This window comes from Lissotriton helveticus, chromosome 3_1, assembly GCF_964261635.1.
Source record: "Lissotriton helveticus chromosome 3_1, aLisHel1.1, whole genome shotgun sequence".
NCBI lineage: Eukaryota > Metazoa > Chordata > Amphibia > Caudata > Salamandridae > Lissotriton > Lissotriton helveticus.
This window is the reverse complement of record NC_136061.1, coordinates 2,099,406,890-2,099,434,881: the sequence shown is the minus strand read 5'-3', so window position 1 is coordinate 2,099,434,881 and position 27,992 is coordinate 2,099,406,890. Positions and strand designations below refer to the sequence as shown.

General features: G+C 44.5%; 1 protein-coding gene across 2 annotated transcripts in view; it reads left to right on the top strand.

Moving 5' to 3' along the window:
- MAN2A2 (mannosidase alpha class 2A member 2) overlaps positions 1–27,992 on the top strand; it is a 709,606-nt gene that overhangs the window by 135,204 nt on the left and 546,410 nt on the right. For both annotated transcript variants that reach the window (XM_078683269.1, XM_078683268.1), the window contains one exon: positions 20,856–20,983. In XM_078683269.1, the coding sequence (XP_078539395.1) occupies positions 20,856–20,983 (128 nt within the window). The remainder of the gene's footprint in view (positions 1–20,855; positions 20,984–27,992) is intronic.

Below are 27,992 nucleotides of genomic sequence, written 5' to 3'. Positions count from 1 at the left end.
ATAATGTTCCAGGCTAATGTACTTTCCCGGAAATTTTACAACTGTCCTGCAAGTAAAATATATTCTTTTTTCGAGAAAAAGAGCGTTTCTTCGTCCCATGACGGAGCCGTTGAGCAAAAGAGGGTCGACCTGCTGTCTTAGTCGCCGATACGCCTGAATATGAGATTCTTATCGATCACTTTATGTTGCAGGAATAGAAAACACAACAGCCCTTGACCATTTATCTTTACTGCGTTCCTTCGTATTATACCTTTTACCCTTCATGTAATTGGTCTGCTTTATTTCACTTGCCTTTTAATGATTCTAAAACAGTGACTATTATTAAAAACTTTACCAATGTATACACTACTACCATGTTTTCTTTTAAAAACCTTTATTGTGAAAATTTCATTATACAAATACGAGCCTATAACCACGTGGGCCTGCCACGGAGCAAACTGTAATCGTATATGATGAATAGACATTTACACTGTAGAGGAACGTAACGGGCGGGCCATTAGGTTGCAAAAACTAAGGTGTCTAACAGTTACGGAATCGGTGGACGTACATTTTATAATTAAAATACGACAGGGCCAGTTACAATAAAATTATCTAGATATACATTTGCGGGCAAGTACCATGGGTGACGTTAATTCGAATTTTCAACAGTACAGTAATCAATAACACATCAGAACTTAATATCAATAGGGATGTCGAAATATTCAATCAATTCTCGTCCCCGCCCGCCATGTGCTTCAAAACTGCATACGTATCTCGTGATTTCAAGGTTCTGCAACCAGTACACAACAAGGAGTTACGAGTCCCATTCATTCCGGCGCCATTTTGGGCGAGGACGGGCAGGTCCAGGATATAGTCAAAATGTCTCTACCAACCATCGACTAGGATGATGTTCATATGCTGTATTTATTAGAGTAACACTCATCTGCCCACATGAAATTAATTTACCACAATCTAAACATGTCATTTTAATCTTTCCAAAGTTCTTCTAAATATTTGGGACCGTTTCCCTTGCCTCTGAAGCTCTCAGTGCCACTTCTTTGATGAATGTACTAGCAGGTCAGGGGTTCTCCTCCAAATCTCTCTTTTATGCAGCACTATAATTAATTGGTGCCACCTCTCCATATGACGATGCATGGTATAGTTACCACAACTATATTTTTTTTCGGTTCCTCTGGAGAGTTCATCGTGGCAGATGAAGCGTGTAACATACCGGGCATTTACCTTTTTTTGCATGTACAGGAAAGGAAAAAAAAATCGAGCGTCCGAGTTCTAAGGTGTCCCAGGACAATTTTAGTGGACCAGGCCCAAATCCAAAGAACAGGCCGCCATTTTGAGAGTCCTCTTGCAGCCGCCTGTCGCTGTAGCATCAAGAGCAGCCGAAACTCAGCTGAATGGCAACTGAAACGGTAAATGGGCGCCCCACTACATTTCAGCATTGTAGGATGACCACACCAGTACAGCAACTTGCTAGACATCACCTCGGTGCCATCCGGATCTCGGCGCCCCACTGCAGATGAAGTGCCTCTCAACTATGAAACCACCACGGTGACATCCGGATCTTGGCGCGTTGTGCTGCCTTCGGCCTATTCGCACATCGGTCCGCTACTGACGCCATCTCACAGGCTAATGGGGTGACCCACGCCGAGTTTCAGCATTGTAGGATGACCACACCAACTTGCTAGACATCACCTCGGTGCCATCCGAATCTTGGCATCTCAACGCCTAGTGGTATCTTCCATACAGAAAATATTGTTACGCTGCCTTTGGCCCCATTCGCACATCAGTCCGCAACTTAGACATCACCTCGATGCCATCCGGATCTTGGCATCTCAGCGCCTTGTGGTGTCAGTCAGAAAATATTGTTGCGCTGCCTTTGGCCCCATTCGCACATCAGTCCGCTACTGACACCATCTCACAGGCCAATAGGGCGCCCCACGCCGACTTTTACCATTGTACGATGGCCACACCAGTGGCACAACTTGCTAGACATCACCTCGGTGCCATCCGAATCTTGGCATCTCAACGCCTAGTGGTATCTTCCATACAGAAAATCTTGTTACGCTACCTTTGGCCCCATTCGCACATCGGTCCGCAACTTAGACATCACCTCGGTGCCATCCGGATCTTGGCATCTCAGCGCCTTGTGGTGTCTTCTACTCCGAAAATATAGTAGAAAATATTGTTGCGCTGCCTTTGGCCCCATTCACACATCAGTCCGCTACTGACACCATCTCACAGGCCAACAGGGCGCCCCACGCCGACTTTTACCATTGTACGATGACCACACCAGTGCCACAACTTGCTAGACACCACCTCGGTGCCATCCGGATCTTGGCATCTCAGCGCCTTGTGGTGTCTTCAAATCAGAAAATATTGTTGCGCTGCCTTTGGCCCCATTCGCACATCGGTCCGCTACTGACGCCATCTCACAGGCCAACGGGGCGCCCCACGCCGACTTTCAGCATTGTAGGATGGCCACACCAGTGCGGCAACTTACTAGACACCACCTCGGTGCCATCCGGATCTTGGCGCGTTGTGCTGCCTTCGGCCTATTCGCACATCGGTCCGCTACTGACGCAAACTCACAGGCCAACGGGGCGCCCCACGCCGACTTTCAGCATTGTTGGATGGCCACACCAGTGCGGCAACTTACTAGACACCACCTCGGTGCCATCCGGATCTTGGCGCGTTGAGCTGCCTTCGGCCTATTCGCACATCGGTCCGCTACTGACGCCATCTCACAGGCCAACGGGGCGCCCCACGCCGACTTTCAGCATTGTAGGATGGCCACACCAGTGCGGCAACTTACTAGACACCACCTCGGTGCCATCCGGATCTTGGCGCGTTGTGCTGCCTTCGGCCTATTCGCACATCGGTCCGCTACTGACGCAAACTCACAGGCCAACGGGGCGCCCCACGCCGACTTTCAGCATTGTTGGATGGCCACACCAGTGCGGCAACTTACTAGACACCACCTCGGTGCCATCCGGATCTTGGCACGTTGTGCTGCCTTCGGCCTATTCGCACATCGGTCCGCTACTGACGCAAACTCACAGGCCAACGGGGCGCCCCACGCCGACTTTCAGCATTGTTAGATAGCCACACCAGTGCGGCAACTTACTAGACACCACCTCGGTGCCATCCGGATCTTGGCGCGTTGTGCTGCCTTCGGCCTATTCGCACAACGGTCCGCTACTGACGCAAACTCACAGGCCAACGAGGCGCCCCACGCCGACTTTCAGCATTGTAGGATGGCCACACCAGTGCTGCAACTTGCTGGACACCACCTCGGTGCCATCCGGATCTTGGCGCGTTGTGTTGCCTTCGGCCTATTCGCACATCGGTCCGCTACTGACGCCGCCTCACGTGCCAACGTATTTTCTCCGCATTTTACACCCTATGCCGCATAACAGGTCATGTGACTTGTTTATAAAACTTTTCATTGGTTCATTTTACTTTTGGTTTCCTAATGATGGAAGGCTTGATCATATGACCTAAAAACAACACTTTTCATTGGATGAAAACTTTTTTTTTTTCCCAAACGATGAAAGCCCCACCTTGTTTCTGGATGTTTCAGACTGAAGCTGGCGTCAGCATGAAAGCACCACCATCTCGTAGCTCAGTCGTGGTCATTCCGCGAGCAATCATGGCAGCCGCTCCCCACCAGAAGCCTGCAGGAGTCGGAGCCCCCAAAACTTTTGATGAATTCTCAAGGCGGAGGGGACGCTTTCGAGAATGGGGTCCAAGACCTAGCAGACAAGCGTCCGATTTCCAAGGTGTCCCAGGGCCATTTCAGTGGACCAGGCCCAAAAAGGAAACAGCCTGCCGCCATTTTGAGAGTCCTGTGACAGCCGCCTATCGCTGCACCGCAAGAGTGGGCGCAACTCAGCTGAATTGCGGCTTTTGACACAGTGGACCAAAAACGGACGGAATGGCAACTGAAACGGTAAAGGGGCGCCCCACTACAACAGATGACACTCCACCTGGAGAGGCCCGTTCACGCCGCCTCCCCCGGGGCGCTCCACGCCGTTATTCGGAGCAGCATTGTAGGATACCAAAACCAGTGCGGCAACTTACTGGACATCACCTTGGTGCCATCGTTCTGCTGCCTTGGAACTATTCGCGCAACAGTTTGCTACTGATGACCCACCCCCCGCGACGCCCCATGCCGTTATTTGCTGGGTGGCAACTTACTAGACATCACTTTCGTGTCATCTAGATTTCGGCGCGTTCTGCTGCCTTGGAACTATTCGCACAACAGTTTGCTACTGATGACCCACCCCCCGCGACGCCCCACGCCGGAAATCTGGACGTTGTGCTGCGTTGGGACTATTCGCACAGCCGACCGCTACTTCGTTGTTTTTCCCTAAAAATGTTTATATGTTATTACTATTTTTGTTTTCTTGTATATATTTATAAATTATTAAAGTTTTATAATCTTACTACTTTGTCGGAGTGCTATATATTTTTAATGTGACACATAATTGTAAAAACTTTGATGTACAAACAGTCATCCCTGGAATCTTCCGCTTCAGGCTCGGTCCCCTCCCCAATCACAATACAGGATGGTTTTCAGATAATAGCAACGCTTCTGCTGTGACGGATCTCATCGAGTGTGGGCCTTGATCTACTATAACTCCTTTGAAGAGGGGTGATTCTTTACAGCTGTGGCCATAAACTACATCTGCAGGGCTAGCTGATACCCTAGGACCAGCCTGGACAATCGGACACAGAGGAAAAGGAGTGTCAGAGGGTGCGGTAGTGAATAGGGCGAAAGGGAGGTGTCGGGCGGGCACAGGGTGTGATTCTCAGGGAACAGCAGCGCAGATGGGGGAGGTTTATTACCCATGCATAAGACAGAGAGCGGGGGTGACCACTGCCTGGGGGAGATGCTTGCGAGGGTGGGGAGCCATGCTAAGGATCGACAGCGTGCACAGAGTGGGTCTGGTCAAGGCATCTAAAATGGCTGCCGTGCACGACAAAAGTGTGGCATTTGAAAAAAGACAAGATGGCGCAGACAATGTTTTTCAACACTTCCTGATTTCCTTCGAATCGAACGTTAACAGACGTTGGGGCATATTACCAAAGTTAAGCGATATTTATCCCTAACGATGCTTAGCAACGATTTTTTTACCGTCAGAAATTATCGCAGATAAACCTTGCTATTATCAAGGTTTATCGGAAATACGATAAAAAACGACCGCAATGCATTAATATCGCTGAAAACTCAGCGATATTCATGCATTACCGAGCTAATGCTCTTAGCCATGTTATCCACCTCCCATGTACTATGCCCCCTTATGGTCATTTGCCCCTTCGCTTTGGCCTCCTCTTGTCTCTCGATCCTACCGAGAGACAAGATGGCGGCCGCTACGGACTGTTTGGAATGTTGACAGACGCCGGAGAGCCAATCAGCTTCGCTTCACAAAGCTCCGTTGCGCGAAAAGTACGCGTAGCGGAGCGCTGCCCGGTCCGCTGTTACAGATATATATCTTTTTTTAAACGTTAATTTCTCAAAATCCACTGTAGCACATATATTGAGACCTACAAAAGGCACATCGGGCTACCAGTCCCTACAATTTTGCCAAGTTTCGTGCAAATCCATTCAGCCGTTCGGGCTAAAAGTGAGGCCAACCGCCCTATGGAAAACTCAATGTTAAAAACACGTTTTGGGACCCCCCTTTTTTCTCGGCCCCCCCTTGACGAACCCCCCCCAAATTTTCAAGGGCTACTCAGAAACAAAATGTGCCATTTTCCTGAAAATTTCAGCCAATTCCGTCCACAAACGCCAAAGTTATTAGACATAGAATTTTCAAAAATCCCATAGAGAAAAAATCCTAACTATATATACCTACTGGCGACCGCCAGTAGGTAATATATATATATATATATATATATATATATATATATATATATATATATATATATATATATATATATATATATGTGTGTATGTGTATATGTATATACAGGGGCAATTTCAATTGCAGGACGGAGTTTGCTGTATATGTCCTGACATGCACTTGCGGCCTGAGGTACATTGGTAGTACTCGGCTTGCGGTGCATGTCAGGATTTTGCAGCATCTCCGAGCAATTGTAAATAACGACAGTTCCTATCCAGTGGCAAGACACTTCAAGAGTGTTCACAACAACGATCGGGAGTGTCTAAGCTATTTTGTCCTGACATCTGTACCCCCAACCCCGTCGGGGAGGGGACAGAGACAAGATGCTTCGCCAGCTGGAATCTAGAATGATATTAGAATTAGATACGAAGGTCCCCAATGGGCTTAACACCACGGAGGACCTATATCATTTTCTATAAGATCCTGTCTCATTTATATTATTGTCCATATTCTGTATTCATTTGTAACCTTTATTATCTGTGTTCATCGGTTAGTTCAGAAGTCTGCCTTTATGTTATCATACTGACATTCCTGCTAATTTCTAAATACAACATTATTTTTTGTCCCTTTTCCTTTTTCTAAAAAATAATTTTCTGTTTATTTTCTTTATTCACCCCGTTTAATATTTCTTTCGTTTTTTGAACTTAAACACAACTATCAGTCCTGACTGGATTATGTTGTAGAAAATGTACAAATCTGAGAATAATTTTGGTTCATTTGTTTATTTCACCTATTAGATATTGGGCACACATTTCACTTAATTTTGAAAATTTACTATTAGACGTAGGAAATTGGTTTGGGAAATGAGGGGTTGCCATCAAGTTTAGATGTCCCCTTTTTTCCAGCACCACATAGGGGTTGCCATCACTATGAGATGTCCCCACAAGATTGTAAATAGGGTAGATGATTTTATTTGTATATATGTATAGTAGTTATTGGCGAAATTTTGCACATATGAGATTACCTTTATTGTACAGATACATAGTGTATTAATTAGAGCATTTGCTCACAACAACATGCAGTAGTGGTAAAATGTGCATTTTTAGCTACATTATTTTTCATATATATGCTGTGTCCCATATTCAAATGCATTATGGAGGTCAGTATGTGGATATTTTGTGGGCTGCTATTATAATGCCTTTTTTAAATACTCATATTTGTTAGTAGTTTATCATCAGTATCCTTATATAGAATTTTCTTCGAGCATTCATGCAGATGCAATCTTGTTTTTTCAAAATATACTAAATGAATTTATTGTACTATGTGTCACTACACTCTATGGCACTTTGTTCTGCTCTGCACCACTGTACTCTACACCACTGCTCTTTACTCTGAACCACTCTACTCCTCTGCACTCCTCACCACTCTACTATACACCTCTACCCTCTACGACAGCCTATTTTGCACTTTCTGCCACTGTACTCTAAGCCACTGTACTCTATGCCACTGCAGTTTACTCTGCACCAATTTTCTGTTCGCCTTGCTTTGCCAATGCTCTCTATGTAACTACACTCTACACTGCATCATTCCACTCTGCGCCACTGAACTTTACCTTGCACCATTCTATTCTGAGCCACTCCACTCTACGCCAATCCACTCTATGCCTCTCTAATCTACTCTGTACCCCTGCACTCTATGGCATTCTACTCTAAGCCACTGCACTCTATGCCTCTCTAATCTACTCTGTACCACTGCACTCTGTACCACTGCATTCTATAGCACTCTACTCTGTGCCATTGCACTCTACACCACTGCACTCTATGCTCTCCGCCACTTCGCTCTCCACCACTGCACTCTACGATACTCTGCTCTGCAATACTCCACTCTCCGCCACTGCACTTTGCCACTGCACTCGATATCACTGCACCACTCTAATCTACTACACACCACTGCACTCCATGCCACTGCACTCTACAGCACTCAAGTCTAAGCCACCCCACTCCACTCTGCGCCTCTCAGCTCTGCGCCTCTCCGTGCCACTCCACTCTGCGCCCCTTTACTCTGCACCACTCCACTCTGTGCCATTGCACTCTGACACTCTACTCTGCAACACTGTACTCTTTGCCACTGTACTGTGCACCACCCTACTCTACGCCACTTTATGCCATTCTAATCTACTGCACACAACTGCACTCTACACCACTCCAGTTTAGATCACTCCACTTTGCACCACTATTCTTTGCCACTCCCTTTTGCCACTCCACTCTACCCTGCACCACTCCACTCTACTCTGAAACAATCTAATCTATGCCGCTGCACTCTATACCACTCAACTCTATGCTGTGGCACTGTATGCCACTGTGCTTTATGCCAATCTACTCTAGACCACTGCACTATAACCAATGAGCTCTACAAATCATTAATCGAAACCAGTGCACTCTTTGCCAGATACTGTGCACCACTACACTCTACTCTGCAACACTTTAGTCTATGCCACTGCACTCTCCGCCACTCTATACCATTGTGCTTGTCACTGCACTCTAATCTGCTTTGCACCACTGTCATGTATGCCACTGCTCTCTCAGCAATCTACTCTGCAACACTCTACTCTCCACCACTGCAGTCTGCGCCAGTGCACTCTACACCACTGCTTTCTAAGAATTTCTACTTTGCAAGACTGCACTCTCCGCCACTCTAATCGACTCAGCACCACTGCACTCCATGCCACTCTACTCTACACCTCTGCACTCTATCATGCACCACTCCACTTTACCCTTTTCCACTTCACTCCACTCTGAAACAATGTACTCTGCGCCACTGCACGCTACACCACTCTGTGCCAATCCATCCTGCGTCACAGCACTCTACGCCAATGCAGTCTACACCACTTTACTCAAAACCAGTGCACTCTAAGCCACAGCAGTCTGCAATCTATGGCAGTCTACTGTTTAATGAAAAGCGAAGAACCTCCGTTTTTGACTCACAGTGCAGTGTGAAGTTCCTAGGGTTTCTTAAAGGCCTACAGGCAGGCCTTTAAGCCCACAGCAGCACGCATTGTTAAAAAGTTACTACGTCAAAAGTCTTAGAATATATTCCCTAAATCAGGTGTGCAGGTTGGAACCCATTCCAATATCATAGTCTACTGTTTACGCCACTTCACTCTAGGCCACTCTACTCCACTCTACAACACTACACAACACTCCACTCTGTACTCTCATTAATCTCTGCTCCACTCTGTCACTCCACTCTGCAACTCCCCACTCCACTTTGTGCAACTCTACAATACTAATTCACTCTGACGCTCTACGCAACCCCCTCTACTCCACTATGTTCTACAAACCAGTACTCCATTCTAGTACTCCACTCTACGCCATTCCAGTGCTCCACTCTTCTGTGACACTCGACTCCACACTAGTTTGACATTCGACTCCTCTTTGAGCATTTCCACTCTGACACTCTACTCCATCCACGAAACTCCACTTTGTTATTCCACTTTATTCCACTCAAACTTTACTCAGCTCTACACTACTCTACAACTCTCAACGCCACTCCATAACACCCCACTCTACTCCACGATACTCCTTTGACATTCAACTATCATTATCACCACTAACGTTTAGCTATGCTTAACAGCTGCCACGCTGGTGTACAACATGAATAGAACATATTGGCAAAGACAATAGCACTTGCATAAGTGAGACCTATTGGCTTTGCTAACGCTTGTTCTTGGTCCTTGCTTGATGAATGGGCACGGGCACAAAACTCTGGAATAAGCTGGTACAGATTTTTCAAATAATGACAGTTAGTAACAAAATAAAAATACTCTTTTTATGGAAACTCTGAAATAACTATAACTACTCAGTGACACAGTGGTGACTGACCAGCACTGTTCAATGTATGTTTTTTAATATATTCATATATTGTTTATATGTATATTCATAAACATTTTATATTTTTTTACATGTTACATATATCTTGCACACTTATACAAGATTTGTCATTCGAGCACCTCATGTTAATCCAGTGAGGTGCTCTAGAAGTCATGTACATGGCTACAGGCAGACTTCTGACTAGAAAAAACAAGCATTGGTAATGCCAATTGGTCTCAGCATATTAATGATTTTAGTGGTGTAGTTACTATTATAAATATATTAATATACTATGTTTAGTATCACATGATTAAGTTAGCAGGTTAGCAATGACTTCAGATGTAGAAAATTAGTAATGCAGAAGTTTTAGTAGTAAAGTAGTTAAAGTATGAGCAGCGGAAGTGTCAGTGAAATGTAGGGTAGGGAGATTCTCTAGTTATGCAAAATAGACTTTCAACACATCTAACACACGTAAAGCAGATAACAAGCTTCACCAGCACTGAGAAAAGACCTAGAGAGCAGCTACCAATAATGGGGCCTTCCTGAGACGAGAGCTCACCAGTGCATTATCGATACGTGAAACTACGTATGGCACATATAGGGGCGAGACGGCCCTGCTACCCTAAATTACATTTCAATTTCTGTCTCCTTCAAAGAATTTAGTTTAGATATTCTTGACACTGTGTTCCGTCCTATTAGTATCTTGGCAAAAGAGCCTATAGAGCCTGGTCCCCAGACAACAAAATGTAAAGGACAAAATCAAAATGTACATATGCCTTTTAAATGCGCCTTTGTTGTGTGCATACTGAATAAGCTTCCACTTCCCTAAGGGGGAACCAAGGAGGCTTGTAGAAGTGTGACTAGTCAAAAGGCTTTTCTTTCCCTGGGGATTACTTCACTCCTCTGAAGAGGTTAAAAGTCAACGAGCCACTGTCAAGGACTATAAACAATACCCTGAATCATATATTAAAGTGATATGCAGATTTCCTGCTTGCTCTATTCTCATTCTTTGCATTTTTTCAATAATAATTCAGTACATACATATATACTGTAGCAGAAGAATCCTCTTTGAGATGCAGGGTTTGACTCAATCTGTAAGTACCCTGTGACGTGTTCCACACTTCTGCTGAACGTTTTTGGGCAACATTATAAATGGGCCAACGTCTGGAATATTTAATAAAGGATGAGGGTATTTGCAGGATCTGGAAAGATACACAAATGTGACACAATTGAGGGCTACCACGGAAGGGTACTCTAAAACTAAGCATAGTGCTGTTCAGCAGTGCTGCACTCACTGAGAACCACATTGGCATATGAACCATAATATATGATTCATGTTCTCTTTCTTTCCTATTTAGGGATGGTGCTGAAACAAATAGTTGTCACAGGCTTAATGCTGCGCGATGCACACAACTTCCGCTGTATAAATCCAAAATTTTTTAAGGTACTATAGGAGGTTTTTGCACACCGACTGCTTTGCAGCCTCACGTACACTTTGGTCTGCAAATGAGCTACTAATCAGTCTCTGAACAAAATGCATAATAGCAGGTTATTTGCAGAAACCCCAGGGTTATTATCAGTCATAATGCAGGGGCCCTATTGCAACTCCCAGTGAATTTCCCCAAATGCAGGTCTGTGAGGGAAAGTACATTCCATAATTTGTGTGGGCAGTAATGACATTGCCTCCGAAGAACCATACTCCTTCAGGCCATCAGAGGAAATATTCGCTGACAAAGCCAGCGTGTGCATCATGGCCGAAAGCTGACGGCCCTAAATAGGGCAAACTCATAATCACCACTTAAATGCAAAGGTTTCAGTCACTTTCCTTGGTCCTCCTCTATCCCTAATGTATTTCCACTACAGTCTCTGCTACCTACTCAATTTGCATCCACACAACTAGCTCCAATTTCTGTTTTACTATCATGTTGACATTAATTAGATAATACAAGTATACGCATCTGCGCTTTATTACAACAATAATATTTTCACAAATATGTCCTCCTTTTTCCAGTCCACAAACCGAGATGTATAACATATGTCATGAAAAATTAGTAAAGGCATTTGGTCTATCTTTAGTAGTTCTCAATAAAAGCAATGTAACAAAAAAAGAATGCAATTCAATGAAAACATGTGTGTTTCCCAGTCTGCAAAGTCAAAACATTAACTAAATATGAGCAAGCACGTAACAAGCTACATAAATCAGAGCAATTAAACCTGCAGACATATAACACGTAATAAATAGAATAAACAGGAACCAATAGAAATGCAGGCTACATAATAATGGGAAAATAACTGCTGCAAGGGTAGAAACAGAGAGAGAGACCAATACACTGTAAAAGTAAAGTAACCGCTGACACTGAGGCTTGGAGTGTATGGCTTGGGTATGGTTGCTGTGAGAAAGAACAGTACATAGAAGCGCGCATCCAGTGGGGGTTTCTGTGCTCACCGGGTTACTCCCATGCTGTTCCAGCTGTTTTTAGATTACAGACACATCCAGAGGCCTGTGCAGTGGGAGGGTGTCGGGGGCTCTACGGTGACTGTACTTCTCAGTGCTGTGCTATAATGGACATATTAATTTCAAAGGTCCCACATGCCAAAGAGATATACTTGTTTTAAATAGTGATTTGGCGTCTTCATATTTGATCTGTTTAATGATGTATGATACACATAGAAAACATTTTCAAGGTCTCTGAGGGCCAAGACAGAACCTTGGCTCGGCGCTGACTCGGCTCGCCATGTTAATTTGTTGGCTCGCTCACCTCTGCATGATAACCCTTGGGAGGGCTGAACGCCTCAGCAAAGGTCAAGCCTGTAGCTGCCAGTCACACATATCATCCCCTGCAGCCGCTGCACTACCCGCTCAGCTATCTTGTCAGTTTACGCTGTTCCGACCCTGACACATAACCATGGCTCAGATTAATTGCCGGCCACAATCAAGGGTTTAGGATTAAGCACAGGGCTTCACTTGACTTATTTATTTAGATTTATGCATGTACACCCGAGAGAGAGAATGGATCTGGCCCCTGCCTTCCTCGTGCCCTCTTTCCACTCTGTCCAGTATTACAAAATCACCTGTGGGCTCAATAGTGCTCCGTGGGCGTGAGTAAATAAAAGTTTTGGGCGTCTCTTACCAGGGATCTCTCCCAGGAGCAGGAGTATCGCACACACACGCTGCATGGTGGTGGGCGCTGTGCCAGCTGCGGTGCCCTCACAAGAGACTTCACCGAGCCTGTCTCTGTCCACGCCCGGCCCCGCGGTGCCCGACCCTGGTGTACAGCAGGCTACCTAGGCCAGGCAGTGCCGGGAGGCACCAAACACACGCCTAGGCACACAGTATCAAAGGAAGTCTGTCTCGAGGGCCTGCCCCCGGCACATTCGGGCCTCGCCTTGCCCCCGGGCATATTCAGGCCTCGCCCTGCCCATGGGCACACTCGTGCCTGGCCTGCCCCTGGGCACACTGTGTCTCGCCCTGGCCCTGGGCACGCTTGGGCCTCGCCCTGCCCCGGCCAGGCTCACAGGAAGCCGGGATGATACAAACTTAGATCCACAACACAGCTCCTCCCATTCAGAAAACAACTAAAAACTTGGCTCTTCCAGAAGCTGCAGTAGAAAAGGAATGTGGTAATGCCCGGAACCAGCGCTGGGATGCCTAAAGGTAGCCATGCGCTTTACCAAAAATCGATTTAATAATAATTTAATAACTCTGGGCAGCCGCAAGGGGTGTGGACTAGGGCTCCCTCGCAGGACCGTGCTGACATGCAGCTCGATGGGTCAATGCACTGACTGCGGAGGCCTCTGCCAGGCTTCTGCTTATTAAACCATACTTCTGCGGATTGTTTAAAGCCCTGACCTAGCTGGAGCACGTGAATGATTGTAAGGGAGGGGGAGGGACGAAGAGCAGAGAATGGGGTGGAGAAGCGGGGTAGAGACACAAGAATGAAATTAAAACCAGCGCAGGGCTTGTAAAACAGGAACAGCGCTGCTAAAGTATGTCCATGATATTAAAACCTCAACAGGATTTACTGCCCGCCACAATACGAGAGCTGCCTGGGCACAAATGTACTTATCTTGTTGCAGACAGACTGAATGAGCAGCCTTATGCATCATATCAATAACAACAAGTTTCAGCTATGCTTCGTCGAAGGGGCTCTCAATGTTCAGCCTTTTTACTACAAGCACCCTTTGGTGCCAGCGAGACCCGTGGGCGGCTGGTGCTTTTATTTCAGCAGCTGATGCGTGTGGCAGCCCAGCGGGGCGCACTGTGTATCGATCAGCTCCCAGTTTACATTTAGCTCATCATCATGTCCCGCCGCAGCGCCCGGAGATAAAACGGCATGTGGAACATGGATTTCGCTTCTGCCAGGCCTGCGCTGTCGTTATTGGCCGTGTGTGAGGGAGAAGGCCCGTAGCTGTTACCAGGCGAGGCAGCTGGCGGGAGGGGGGATCTCTGCGGGCGGAGGGGGCTCTGCAGCTGCCTGGGGCTGCGCGTGAGGTGCGTCTGAAGTTATTGCACGCTGCTCTACCTACGCACACCGGCCTGCCCGCAATGTCTCTTACCACACACCGACCTCCATACACTGGTCTGAATTTACAGTGCACACCGGCCAAGAAGAGAGCCCGCCATCGCGTGCCTGCCGTTGTGATTAGGCTACGCACCAGAAAAAAAGTGCGGGGAGTAAAGGGGCCACCAGCCTTGGAAGGATACTTATGACGATATTATTGTCATGAGGAGGGACTAACAAACCCTAAACCAATGGAAAGCCAGCATTTACTGACCTAAGCCAATGACAAAGATGGACGGAAAGTGGGCAAGGCCTCCCACGCTATACTGTATACAGCATCTCTCTGACGAGACAGCGCATGCGCTGCCTAGTCCGAGACCTAAAAAGACACCAGCCCTCCACAAGAGTTGGAGATAAAACAAAACTCTTTCGGGAATGGCCCACCTAATCCACGTGTTCTGACTCCTTACCAGGCAGGTTTTTCTCAAGACAAACACTATTTACAAGATAGTGTTTAAACTTCTTGTTATAACCTTAGTGATGAACACATAGAAAAGGCTATGCTGGGAGTAAAATTAAGTAAAACTACATATTTAAATTATGGTAAACCCAAACTTGTGATTAAACATCCAATGTCCAACCGAGGAAGGAAACCAAATCTTTTGTGTTGAAGCCTTTTGCCTGTACCACTGCGCTAATCAACATATCTATTTGTGTTACTTTTTCAAAGTCAGTCCATTTCTCTAATAATCTCCTACGAATAATGTCACACTACAAACAAAAATACGAATTCATAAATGAAGTGGCATATCAAAATTAATAAGGATATAGTTTATTGTAGACCAGTAACATTATCACATGATTATAGCTCAAAGTATAGCCCACGTAGGTAAATAGCACAACAGTATAGAAAATAGTACAGAAATCAGAAAAGATGGAAAGTTTACTGATCAAGCCTTCAATGATGAACCAGCACATGTTCTATTTGGTAACATTTAAAACATCTATCAGAGGATCAAAAGTGCTTCGAACTCTCAGAAACAAACCTAGTTCTAATTTGATCTTGAGGGCCATAGCAAGACTATTGCTTAATTATTGGTTAGTTTGCCAGACCAGGAGGAGATGGAAACTGTACTAAATTAGGTTGAATCAAGTTTCCCTGACCATGTTTGCCCCGTCAGTTTTTTAAGGTTGTACTACGACAGTGGCACCAATGATAAATGAAATCATCTCCATCTTCAAAATCTGATGCAGTCTTGGAGGAGCAGAATAAATTAGTATTACGGTCTCTCGGAGAAAAAAAATCTGGATAGCAGCAATGTGTCAAGCTATCACCCTATTATCCTTGTGCCTTTGCTAGGTAAACTTACCACATGCGTAGTAGATAAATAATTTACTTACTACATAGAGGAAAATGAAACCTCCTGTAATTTTTGGGGGTCACTAGCAACATGCCAAAATCACACCTGACTCCATCTCAGATGCTCTCCTTCATCTAAGCCATTCTGGACACAGTTCGGTTTCGTGCCTTCCCCTGGGAGCCCAGCACATTTAGGCTGTGATCCCGATATTTCAGCCTCTGTCCTTGAATTTAGTGAGGTTGACTCTGAGGCTGCTGGGACTGATGTCCTCTTACATGGTGGAGTAAGATCTGGGACATAAATGCAATGGAAAAATTGTCTATTTTTCATGATTGAGTACGCAGAGTTGATCTTTTATGGTTGCCATTCAAAACGTACCTAAAAAGAGATCGAACTGTGGGGAAGAGACTGAGAACTATGTCAGCACAGTTGCATAAGTCAAATAAAAGGGTCAATTTCACTTTGAAATTAGCATTGAGAAAGGCATCCTGCCAAAGCATGTTTGCTGAATAAAGGAGAAATACCTAATCCGTGTTGCTTTTTGCGTCTACACGTAAGTGCCACCCTCACGATATGGAGAGCACCCGTTGGTAAATTTGTCGGAATATATATCTATATCTTTATATAGATATATCTATATCCATTGATCGTGCTTAATCTTTCCAAGAAAAGCACACTGCGGCTATGCTGCTTTTCAAGTGTGTTTATTTTATTCCTGCAGCAACATTACTCAACACATTTCGGAGCTCTCGCCACTCGTGAACAAGGAGCTCCGAAACGTGTTGAGTAGTTGCTGGAGCAATACAATAAACACACTTGAATTCAGCAGAGCCGCACTGTGTTTTTTTCTTGGAAAGATAAAGCACGGTACATGGATTTGTTGGGACTCGCTAGTCGCTACCCCCCCTCCCCGTCAGCTCACCGTGGTGAAGTGGCTCGGGAGACCGGGACAAAGCGATTAGTCAAAGTTGGACCCCTTCCTGTCAAATCCTTACGGACTAATCGCAGACACTGAATTCTTTCCTAGAAATCAGCCTTATATCTGAGCAGTTGTCATGATGATTCATAATTCACTTTGGAATTTCAAGCGTCAACCATTTTTTTAAATATTGAATTTTTTTGTCATCTTGATATCTTATATTGTGCAACACAATGAAACTGAAGCCAAAATAACTTTCATAGCGTTATTTATAATGCAATTTTCACTTTGGGACACATTCACCCTATTGTCTTGCAAATCACAGTTGAGCCCGAGTGGACCTACTCCTCTGAACCACCTTTATTTTGAGAACTCACTTTCACATCATCAAAGAGCATCCTGTTTACCCAGATGCGTTGCCTCGGATCATAAAGTGTCAAATGTTTATCGGCATAAACAAATAACCCTATAAGCATGTTTAAAATCAACTGAATACCACATACTGACACTAGCGTGTGCATATATGATACATTTATTTATTTATTTATTTGCAAGCTTATATCGCGCTAGGAATCGACTCCCAGAGGAGTATCTCCGCGCCTTTGGCATCATCTGAGAGCAAAAAGGGCCCAGTCATTTATCCTTCCTCCCTAGATGGTTAACTTAGTTGCGAAAAAGGAAAGTTTTTAATTTTTTTCCTGAAAGGAAGATGTTCTCTGCATAGTCTGATTTCCATAAGGAGATCATTCCACAGCTGCGGGCCGGCCACTGATAAGGCCCTTCCTCCTTGTCTTGTCTTCTTGAACCTTGGGACACATAACAGTTCTTGATCTCCTGATCTCAGAGATCTGGAGGGAACATATAAGTTGAATTTTTTTGTCAAGTAGTCTGGTCCTTTCCCTGTGAGGCATTTATGGATGATGCAACATATTTTAAACATCACCCTCTGTTTCACTGAGAGCCAGTGTAGTTTGGTTAACAGGGGTTTCGATGGAGTACGAGCCGGGACGTTAAGAACAAGGCGTGCAGCAGTGTTTTGCACAACCTGTAGTCTTACAATAATCCCCTCGTTGGCGGCTAGCAGTAAACCATTACAATAATCCAGTCTACTCAGCACGAGCGACTGCACCAATGTTCTTCTGGTGGTATCAGGTAACAGGGGGAATACCTTCCGAAGAAGCCCAATAACGTGGAAACAGGAGCCGACCACTTGATTAGCGTGTTGTTTGAGGGCGAGCTCCTGATCCAGTTTTACTCCCAGATCTTTCACCACCAATTTGGGCTCAGGGACTGGACCTAGATCTTGAGGCCACCAGTCGGGAGTCCATAGGCGTTTGGCTTCCCCGAAAAGCATCACCTCCGTCTTGGAGACGTTACACTGCAGGAAATTTGCTGCCATCCAGTGGGCCACTTCTTTCATCCCTCGGGCAAAGGAGTTGCGTACTTCAGGTGTCATCGCCTTAAACGGAAAGAGGAGTTGAGTATCGTCCGCGTACGATACCGGGATGAACCCGTGGGATCTCATGATGTTAGCTAGGGGGGCCACATAGATGTTGAATAACGTGGGGCTCAAACAGGAGCCCTGTGGCACCCCCTTTGAGATCTCCACCTCCTCCGACCGATATGGACCCAAGATGACCCTTTGAGTACGCTTTGTGAAAAAGCTCCTTAGCCAAGCCAGCGCCTTGCCTCCCAGACCGATGTCAATTAATCTGGAGGTCATGATGTCATGTGACACAGTGTCAAACGCCGCTGACAGATCTAAAAGCACCAGGATAACGGAAAAGCCTCTATCCTGTAGCATATGAAGATCGTCAGCGACGGACAGCAAGGCGGTCTCAGTGCTGTGCCTAGGCCTAAACCCAGACTGGGAGGGATCTAGCCCCCCAGCACTTTCGATGTATTTTGACAGGTGCCGATTGACAAACTTCTCAGTAAGCTTCCCTAATAGAGGGAGGAGTGAGATGGGTCTCAGGTTTGTCAATTCGGTCCAAGGGATGGTATTGTTTTTTCGCAGTGGTCTCACCAGAGCACGCTTCCAGTCTGGGGGAACTTCCCCTGTCCTCAGAGACAGGTTGACTACGTGCCGAATTCCAGCACCCAGATCACTAGTCAGTAGTGGCATGATACGTGCCAGGATAATATCTGAGGGGCACCCGCTTTTTATTTGAGTGATTAAGGCAATTGTCTCCTCCATCGATATGGGAGGGAATTCTACCAGCTTACTGACACAGTTCTCTACTGCACCAGTGGACAACTGAGCCATACGGTCAACTGTGACCATGTTGTTAGTGTTATCCTTGGAGGCTAATATTTTATCATAAATGCCCTCGATCTTTCTAATGAAGAACTGGGAGATCCTATCACAAAGTTCCTGAGATTCTATCTCCCCAGTCTCACAAGCAATGGGCTTGATGAAGGATTGTAGGACTTGATAAAGAACTTTTGCGTTTTTACCGGCTGCTGATAATTGGGCTGCAATATGATGTTTCCGAGCAGCCCGAATGGCTTTGTGGTAGCTTTTTAGAGAGGTCCTATGGCTCTCCTTATCCTCATCCTTGCGTGAGACCCTCCAACGTTTTTCTAACTTCCTCGTAGTTAGCTTTAACTGTCTAAGGTTGTCAGTAAACCAAACTTCTTGTTTGGGAGCAGGCCGGGGTTTGAATGTTCTGAGAGGTACAACGTGATTTATAGTCACTGTCACTGCTTCATTGAATTTACATAGTGCAGTGGTAACATTGTCCCCACATTCGTTCCTATTGGGTTCAGTGTATTTCTCCCTAAAATCCTCTGGTGTTAATTTATTCCAGGGCCTCCTAATATCTGTCATAGCCCTATGAATACCCTTAGGTTTATAGTTGGTACGAGTGTAAAATCCAATAATGGAATGGTCAGTCCATTCCACTTGGATGGGAGGCAAACATTTTATGGCATTTGAATTGCACAACACTAGGTCCAATGTGTGACCTGCTAAGTGTGTGGGCCCCTGATTTATCTTATTAAGCCCCAATGTGCCCAGATCGGTTAATAGAGTCTGAGCCTCCACGCAGGTACCAATTTCACTGTGGACGTTAAAATCCCCTACCAGGATGAAGTCTGAGTTCTCCTCCACATGGGGTGCCAGAGCTTCGACGAGCTGAATAGAAAAATTCCCACATGGGCCTGGGGGTCGATAAACTAAAGCTCCCTTCCTAGTTTCCCTTGAACTAGGGTTAATTGTGAAAATCAGGAGCTCCATCTGGGGAGTACACACTGTCTCGGTAACTACAACATCCATCTCCTGTTGAAATACAATGGCTATCCCCCCTCCTGTTTTAATTGGGCGATCCACCCTCACTATTTTGTACCCTAGCGGTATCCCCAGTGTTATGGCCGAGACAGTATGTGGCTTCAGCCATGTCTCAGTTAGGAAACAGAGGTGTGGTCTCTCAGATGTAATAAGATCCCATACCTGGGTTGCATGTGTAACTAAGGAGCGGATATTGCACAATAGGCTCTTGCAGTTTAAAATTTGGCCATTAGGAGGGGTATCAGTCAGCTCTACCTGATGTCTCATAGGGGCCAACAATCGAGACCTTGATAGACATGGTGCGGTTTCAGCACTGATGGTAAATTGCTCGTGGCATCCCCAGCAGGAGAATGGCCCCTCCAGGTTGTTTCCTACCCTGTAGGTGCACAGAGTGGGAGCGTACCTTCCAATATCCATTAGTGTCTGGCTGGTATATATAAGTCTATCGCTATTGGATCTCTCCCGACAATCGCTACAGTCCGCCATAGCCCCCTGCCCCTTGTCCCGTCCTGTCACGGCACCACACTGCGCGTCAACACTGCGCGATGTAGCCTACATCCTAAATTGGTTCTCAGATTGATTGCTTGACACATATTTACATATCCCTGCCTACCAGTACTTTCCTGCTTTGTAATGTCCCATGGTAAGTGCTGCTTTATGTAGGAAAACTGTTGATGTAGGAAAGCTGACCTGTGTTGTACTGCCTCCCATTGAATTATTGTGTCTGAGTGGTAATGACTCTTGTTGTAATGATGGGGGTACACCGTTTGTTTTTTCTTTCTCCCTCGCACATTACTTTATAGCCAGGATTCATTAAGCTAAAACATTGTTTATTGCCACATGGAATGGAGTGAACAGAAGTATCAGACATTGGCAGTTTGGTTTCAAGTACTTATTGTAGCAGAGTGAAGAGGTGTTTTACATCTCTAGTTGTCCGAACAGTGTTCAGTAATGATGGCGTAGCATTTCTATATCTGTTTCAACATAAATATTGTACTTTAATTTCACATTTTTGCTGTTTATCTGATTATTTCAATGGTGATATCTAATTAATGATTTCTTTAATTTGAAGGTTAGTGGCGAATGGCCAGCTTGAAATGGCAACTGGTGGATGGGTAATGCCTGATGAAGCCAATACACATTATTTCGCCATCATTGATCAGATGATCGAAGGGCATCAGTGGCTAGAAAAGAATATAGGTAAGTAACCCAAAATAACATGTTGATTAGAGTGGTTCGACGTTTAAAGGGCACTCCCCCATAAACATCGCCTTTCTAGCCACCCAAGGAAGTTAATACCCTGACATCAGTCTGCACATCAGAAACACACATCTAACCTTCATCTTGGCTCACTTTACATTTGCAAACACTTCTTGGTGAAAATGGAATCAAAGGCTATCCTTGGGTAACTTGCTTTCCGCTGTTTTTATATACTAAACTCAACCAGCCCATCCTTCTACATTGTAACTGGCCGGGATAAGCATGACATTCCCTGTACATTTTTAAAATCATACGTTGGCACACAGAACTCTAAGGATCTCTTCCATGGGATTCTCATTGATATCCATAAGATTATCACATATGCATGATCCCTGATTACTATTAGAAAAAGAATACCAGTATAAAGAGAATGCCTGTATGAGACAAAAGCATGTACTACCTCTCCCTTTTATTTTATCTTTGGGTGAAAATACTGCTGAGCTACTAACTTTTTTAAAACCCCAAAATTAGTAAACATGCAGCCACAAGCCTGCCCTGATTAAGATATTGCACTTTGGATCGGCTGCCTCGTCCTCTACCAGAAGAGTTCTGGCCCACTTCTATTCCTGGTATTGTGACGGCCGCCGACGCTGCACGCAATCATGGGGTCCTATTTGGCCCTAGTCTACAGTTAGATGCATTTGTCAACAAAACCACTGCGACATGCATGCTACTGCTCCGGGCTTTACGGAAAATTCTTCCGTTTCTCCCTCCGGCAGCTAGGATTGAAGCAGTGCGTAGTATCATTCTCATTAGGTTAGACTACTGTAACGCACTGCTTCTAGGGTCTCCTAACATCTTGATCCTGAAGCTGCAGCGGGTTCAGAACATGGCGACTAAGCTGGCCCTCTCCCGCCCACGCTCTGCCTCTTCATCTCTTGCACTTTTTGATCTTCATTGGTTGACGGTGCAGCAACGGATCTGTTTTAAAGCGTCCTGCCTTGTTTTTAGAGCTTTGCACGGTCAAGGGCCAGTGATGTTGCAGGATCTATTTTCTTGGTAGTCCACTGCCAGAGCTCTTAGGTCTTCGTCGGCCTTCCTGGCGACTGTTCCAAGGTTTAAAAGGGTGAGGATGGGTGGCCGCTCGTTCAGCTTTGCGGCTGCCAAACTTTGGAATTCCTTACCGCTACCGTTAAGGAGTAGGCAAAATTTGTTGTCCTTTAAAAAGGACCTTAAAAGTCATCTTTTCCCAAGGGGGGCGTAGGGTGGATACATGCTGGTAGTGTTGTTTTGGGTCATAGCGCCAGGATACCCTTTGGGTGACAGCTGCGCTTAATAAGTATGCCAATACATACATACATACATTTAAGAATTCCTGAGCCCTAGAGCCTTCCTATTATGCAGTACAGATGAGGGACTTCGTTTTTCACGCTTTGCAGACAAGAATCCCTGGACACTGTTACCTTTTTACATGTTTTTTTGGCTGGAAACCTGTGATTTGTTTGGGGGTGTTTTGGCTTCATTCAACATCATTTAATGTCTTCTTTACATTCCTGTAAATCTTTGTTATATGAATTGCATTTTTTCCCTCTATATCGCCTGAAGTGTTATTCTTCACAACTTTTTTCAAGACTATCCAGACACATATCCATAAGCCCCCCAAGAAGAAGTTCTTCATCTTCTTCTGATACAGATTTAGCCTGTTTGTCGTGTCTCTGGACTCTCCACCTCCTAGAATCTCCCCAGTGAATGATGTGGGAGCTTTTTAGAAGACTGCAATCAAAGCGGCTCGGAAGCAGAACATAGAGACTGTAACTCCTGCCACTGAAACATCTGTGATCTCTGAAGCATTACTTCCAATGGTTCAAGTAAGAAGCATGGCACTGGTTCTAGGTCTAATCGAACCAACTGCACACACTTTCCTGAGGTATTCTTCTATTACACCTATCGACTGCAAATAAGAAAAAAAGTGTAGAGCTCCAGAATAGGACCCTCTCTTTCTGAGAGAAAATCCGGCACCTTATTACACAGCGGTGTCTGCAGCAAAAAAGCATTTCAACTCCTTTGCCGAAGACAGAACAGCGTTCGAGAACCCGATTCTTCATATTGGCATGATTACTTCTGATCATGCTTTCAGTGTGGACAAGGAGTCAGCAGATTTGACAGCAAGAGATATTTGTCAGAATGTGTCGGTCGGGCACGGTTCTTGGCTTAGATGTGCCACTCTGTCTCCTCAAGCTTAACAAAAAACAAATTGCACATGCATTTTACTGGAGAATCTCTGTTTGACCTACACGCAGATGATGAGCTCTGGAATTGGAAAAGAAAATCCTGAAAATGTCCAGTTAAAGGATTATGGGAAAGGTCAACGTCGTGATCAGGTGCCCTTCAGGAGGAGGCAGCTGAAATTTCAGCGATGAGAACAGCAACCTTAAATACAATGTTTTTAAAAGAATTTTCAAAAAACTGGGTTCTCAACAAGCTACTGCAACTGTGAGTGAAGCACTTTTGGTCAGCACTCCGGTGGGAAGGAATGTTTCCAATAATTTTCTCTCATCACAGAAAATAACAAGTAACAGTTCGGATCTGAGTATTGTCAAATCAGGTTTCAAAATCAGATTCTGTTCTTCTAAACGTTCTATACCACAGAAGATGACCAAACATCTACACTTCAAGCATTTAATGCTGGAAGTAACGACTCTTCTAAAGAGCAATTGAAAAAGTTCCCAATACTCAGAATGAAATGGATTATTTTCTGTTATTTCTTGGTTCAGAAAAGAAGTCAAACTGAAATTCTTTCATATACTAGCTCTCAAGATCAATTGATGAAGAGAAAACCTTTCGAATGCTGGCTCTTCTCAAACATTTCCTCATCTTCACAAAGGAGCATGGTTAGAATCATACTACTTAGAATGTTCACGTTCATACTCCAATCTTCAAGATGCATTGGAAATTCGTCTACTTCAAAGTGTATCATTCTCACTACCAATTTTAAGTCCTGCCCTTCATCACAAAGAATTTTCGTAAAAGGCCTGGCATTTGTACTGGGGTATAGGGCCTTATTATAAGTTTGGCCGTGCTGGAGTGGGACCGCCCTGCTCCGCCAAGCCCATGTACGTACTTCCCGCCAGATCAGACATTTTCTCCTGTCTGGCAGGCTTTTCTTTGGCATACGTAGGGCGGCGCCTATGAAATAGACACCGTAATGGGAACGTCAAAGGCAGTACCTGCGACTGCCATGAAATGTGTGGCGATGAGGAAACTCTTAATGTGCTTGGCTGGCCGCAGCTGCCCCGCAGAGCATATTGTGGGCTCAAGACCGCAGCGCCACCGCCAGGGATCTCCGATCCCTGCCGATTGTGGTAGTCCCAGGGCGGCCCGACCACCCTGGGCCCTGGCAACAGGGTGGTCGAGAGACTTTCGCTGCAACACCCCCATGAATCTAGTGGTCCGTGGACTGCCAGAATTACCCCCATAATGAGGAATAGGGGAATGTTAGTCTACTTTTACTTGGATGATAAAGGTCACCACCATATCCATGTGTTAGCACATAGTCACTTTTCTATCACTACTTCATGATTTGGGCTTACAAATCGATTCATCCAAAGCAATCCTCCAAAAATTCAGGCAATACGATATCTAGAAGCCATAATTGACACACTCCTAAAGTGTGTCTCCTTCAGAGAAATGACTGTTGCCTTTATGTATGAAGATTGCTTGAAAGTAACATTGGCTCAGTCCGCCAGCTGCCATCTCTTCTGAGAAGCATAGTATTGTGCATTTTTCTTGTTCTCAGTGCATTCACTGCAGGAGTGCCTAAAAGACCAATGACCTGAAATTGGGATCAGAAAATTACTCTTGACATATTGACCCTTTGGTATCTTGAGGTCTTGTGCAACAGAACTAACATGATGAAAGAAGTCCCATTCCAGAAACCTCAAATCTCCACCTCAGTTACTATGCATGGCTAGAGGGCTGTGGAGCTTACATGGAAGAACTTTGAGCAGAATGTAAGGCAAATAGTCTCCCGCTGAGGAACTTTACCAGATCGATTTGCTGTGGTTGAAAGCTATCCATCACTTTCTCCGAACTCCTTCATTCCATCTGTATTGCAGAAACAGTGCTCATCTTTATGGACAACTTAACCACCATGCATTAAATCAACAGGCGAGGGTTACACAATCCAGAGTCTCGTCAAGAGAAGATCAACGGATCTGCGCTTTGACATCTCCCTGATGATAGTACATCACCCGGAGCTACTGAACACAAAGGCAGACAAGCTTAGCAAACATTTTCTGGAACATAACCAAAGGGCACTAGATGACACTGTGCCTTAAAGCATCTTCGATTAATGGGGTACTCTGGAAATGGACCTATTTGCCACATGAGAAAATTTAAAAATGTATGCCATCACGTCCAGAGCGCAGATTCCGGGGCAATGCTTATTTGATAGACAGGTTGAGGACTTTCACATACACTTTTCGACCAATTCCTCTGCTTACCAACATAATGATCAAGATGATACAGTGTGAGATGAAAATGATACAAATAGCACTGGATTGGCCGAGACAGTGATGATACTCAGACCTTTTCCACCTATCGGTTTAATCTCACAAGAGGCTTATGCTTAAATCAAACCTGTTTACCAGGATGTCAGGCACGACTTACCATCCCATCCCGCAATTGCTGAACATGACTCCCTGTCTCCTGAATACTTGCAACACAGCTAATTAAATATCTTACTAGGGAACTTAATATTATGCTTTCCAAATGGTTGGGTTCCCCCTTTGAACCAATGCACAAGGCAGATCGTCAACATATTTCTTGCAAAGTCACGTTTCTGGTTGGAATCACTTCAGTCAGGAGAGTGAGTGAGTGAGTTTCAGGCTCTCTGTTCGAAGGAACTGTCCACTGTAATAAAATTTCCTTAAGAACTCATCCTTCCCTTTTGCCTAGAGTCTTTGCTGATTTTCATATAAATCAGGCAATCTCTTTTTCCACGTTCTTTACAGACCAATTCTCTCCGGCAGAAAGATCTCTTATACCATATGAACCTAGATAAGACTAAATCTGTTTGCCAATCCAAACAACTACTATTTATAAAGTAGTGTATAGGTTAAGCTTTTGCTAAACAAACCAAAGCTAGATGGATTGTTTCTTAAATCCTAATATGCTATCAAAAGACGAGTAAGCCCTTTCCAGGTAAGACTAGGGCTTATTCTACTGGTGGGAAAGCAGCTACCATTTCTCTCAAGAGGAATGTCCTTATTAAGATATATGTAAACCAGCGACCTGGAAATCTGTTCACACCTGTGGCAAACAATATTGTTTGGACTCTGATTCCAGAAAGGTTACTCTGATTGGTCAGGCTTGTTTGCACAATTTATTTGCTCAATAATAGTCTTTGTCTTTTCGCTGCTGTCTTCCAAACCCTCCTCCGGGCGCAAAGATCTTTTAGCTTGCTACTCTGTTCATTTTGTTTATGGATCTCAGAGTAAATCCCATGATGGAATGAAAAGACCTTTATCTGTCATCTGTATTCACCCTGAATCCATAAACCTCCCTCCGACCTCCCTCTTTTTCAAAGGACCTGTGGTATAAGGACTGTGGTTGCATTAAATATCTCATATCTACTTCAAAGCGAACTGCCTCACAGACCCTGCACTGCATGCTGAGAAAGCAAGCTTGCTAGCTCTAGATGCTGTGTCTCAATTTGGGCCTGCTTCTGCTCGGCCTATTAGAGGCTACGTTTTCTCTAATTTTGGGGGTTTTAAAAAGGGAGGATTTCGGCAGTGTTTTCAGCTGAATGTTAACATTTAACTTTGGCTAATTGGGACTGGTTTTTAAACGAAAAAAGTTGAAAATATCGTCTCTTGCAGGAACGTTATTATACTCAAACTGTTTTTCCAATAGTGTTGCTGAGACCCTGCACATGCATTGGAATTTTCAGTTTGTTAACTCATGACAGAGAAGTAGGATTACAAGTAAGCAACTTTTCCTTCCAAACATACTTTTAACACTGTATATAGGTGATCTTCACTTTTTTTTCCACTTAGAGTTAATAGGTTTAATGAGGGCAGTTTATTTATTGATGTAAAAGAAATGTGTTGTGTGTCGTTATAGTCAGATGGGACGTATTAAGATACTGGTGTATAAGTGGTTGTAGCTAAGGAGTGTGGTTCACAGAAACTTCTACGTACCAGAACTAAGCTTGGCTGCACAAAATGTGGCCTCTACAAATTGCATATCTGAATTCACAGAATCCGGATATGCAAATGTTTACGAGTGCCCATGATCTTTCCGACTGTAGTAATTGTCAAGATTTTCCACTTTTAACCATTTAAGATTGGAGTGCAAAGCTGGGATTATCTTTTTGGCCATGTGTCTTTTTGGAAACAACCGAAAAGTTTAAACATTGTCTACTATGTTTATCCAAAAATACACAAAAAATATTACTCCTAAAAAAGATCGAACTAGTTCTATATTTATGTTGGGAAAGTAAGGGATATATTTCCCTAATGAAAAAATATATTTACATTGTGAGTAAAATGAAGTAAAATGTAAAATTTCCCATTTCCTTTAATCTTTCAAATTGTCTACTTATGGACAATCTGAAAGTGTGCTGTTCTTTGAAATAGACATATCCCAGGACTTCTCCTTTTAATGCAATTCTGGCTATTTTAGCAAATCTAAAAAAAAGTATTTCTGCTAAAATGGTTGCTTTGAACATTTAGGTTATACCTTTGCCCAGTTCAAATAGTTTTTTAAACATACAAGCTGAGTGTCCACTCCCAGCCACTTAAGGATTTCCCACTTTACATGAATAAAAAGTGAAGCCATGCCCTTCCTCACATAGAAGTCCTCTAACATTATAAAGTTCATTACCCAGATACATACAGAACTTTAGATTCTGTGGATTCCTCACCTTTTGAATTACCCCATGTGCAGCATTCTACTACGGAAAATTTTCTTTCCAGCTCTCCTACGTCGACAAGGACGTCAAAATGAA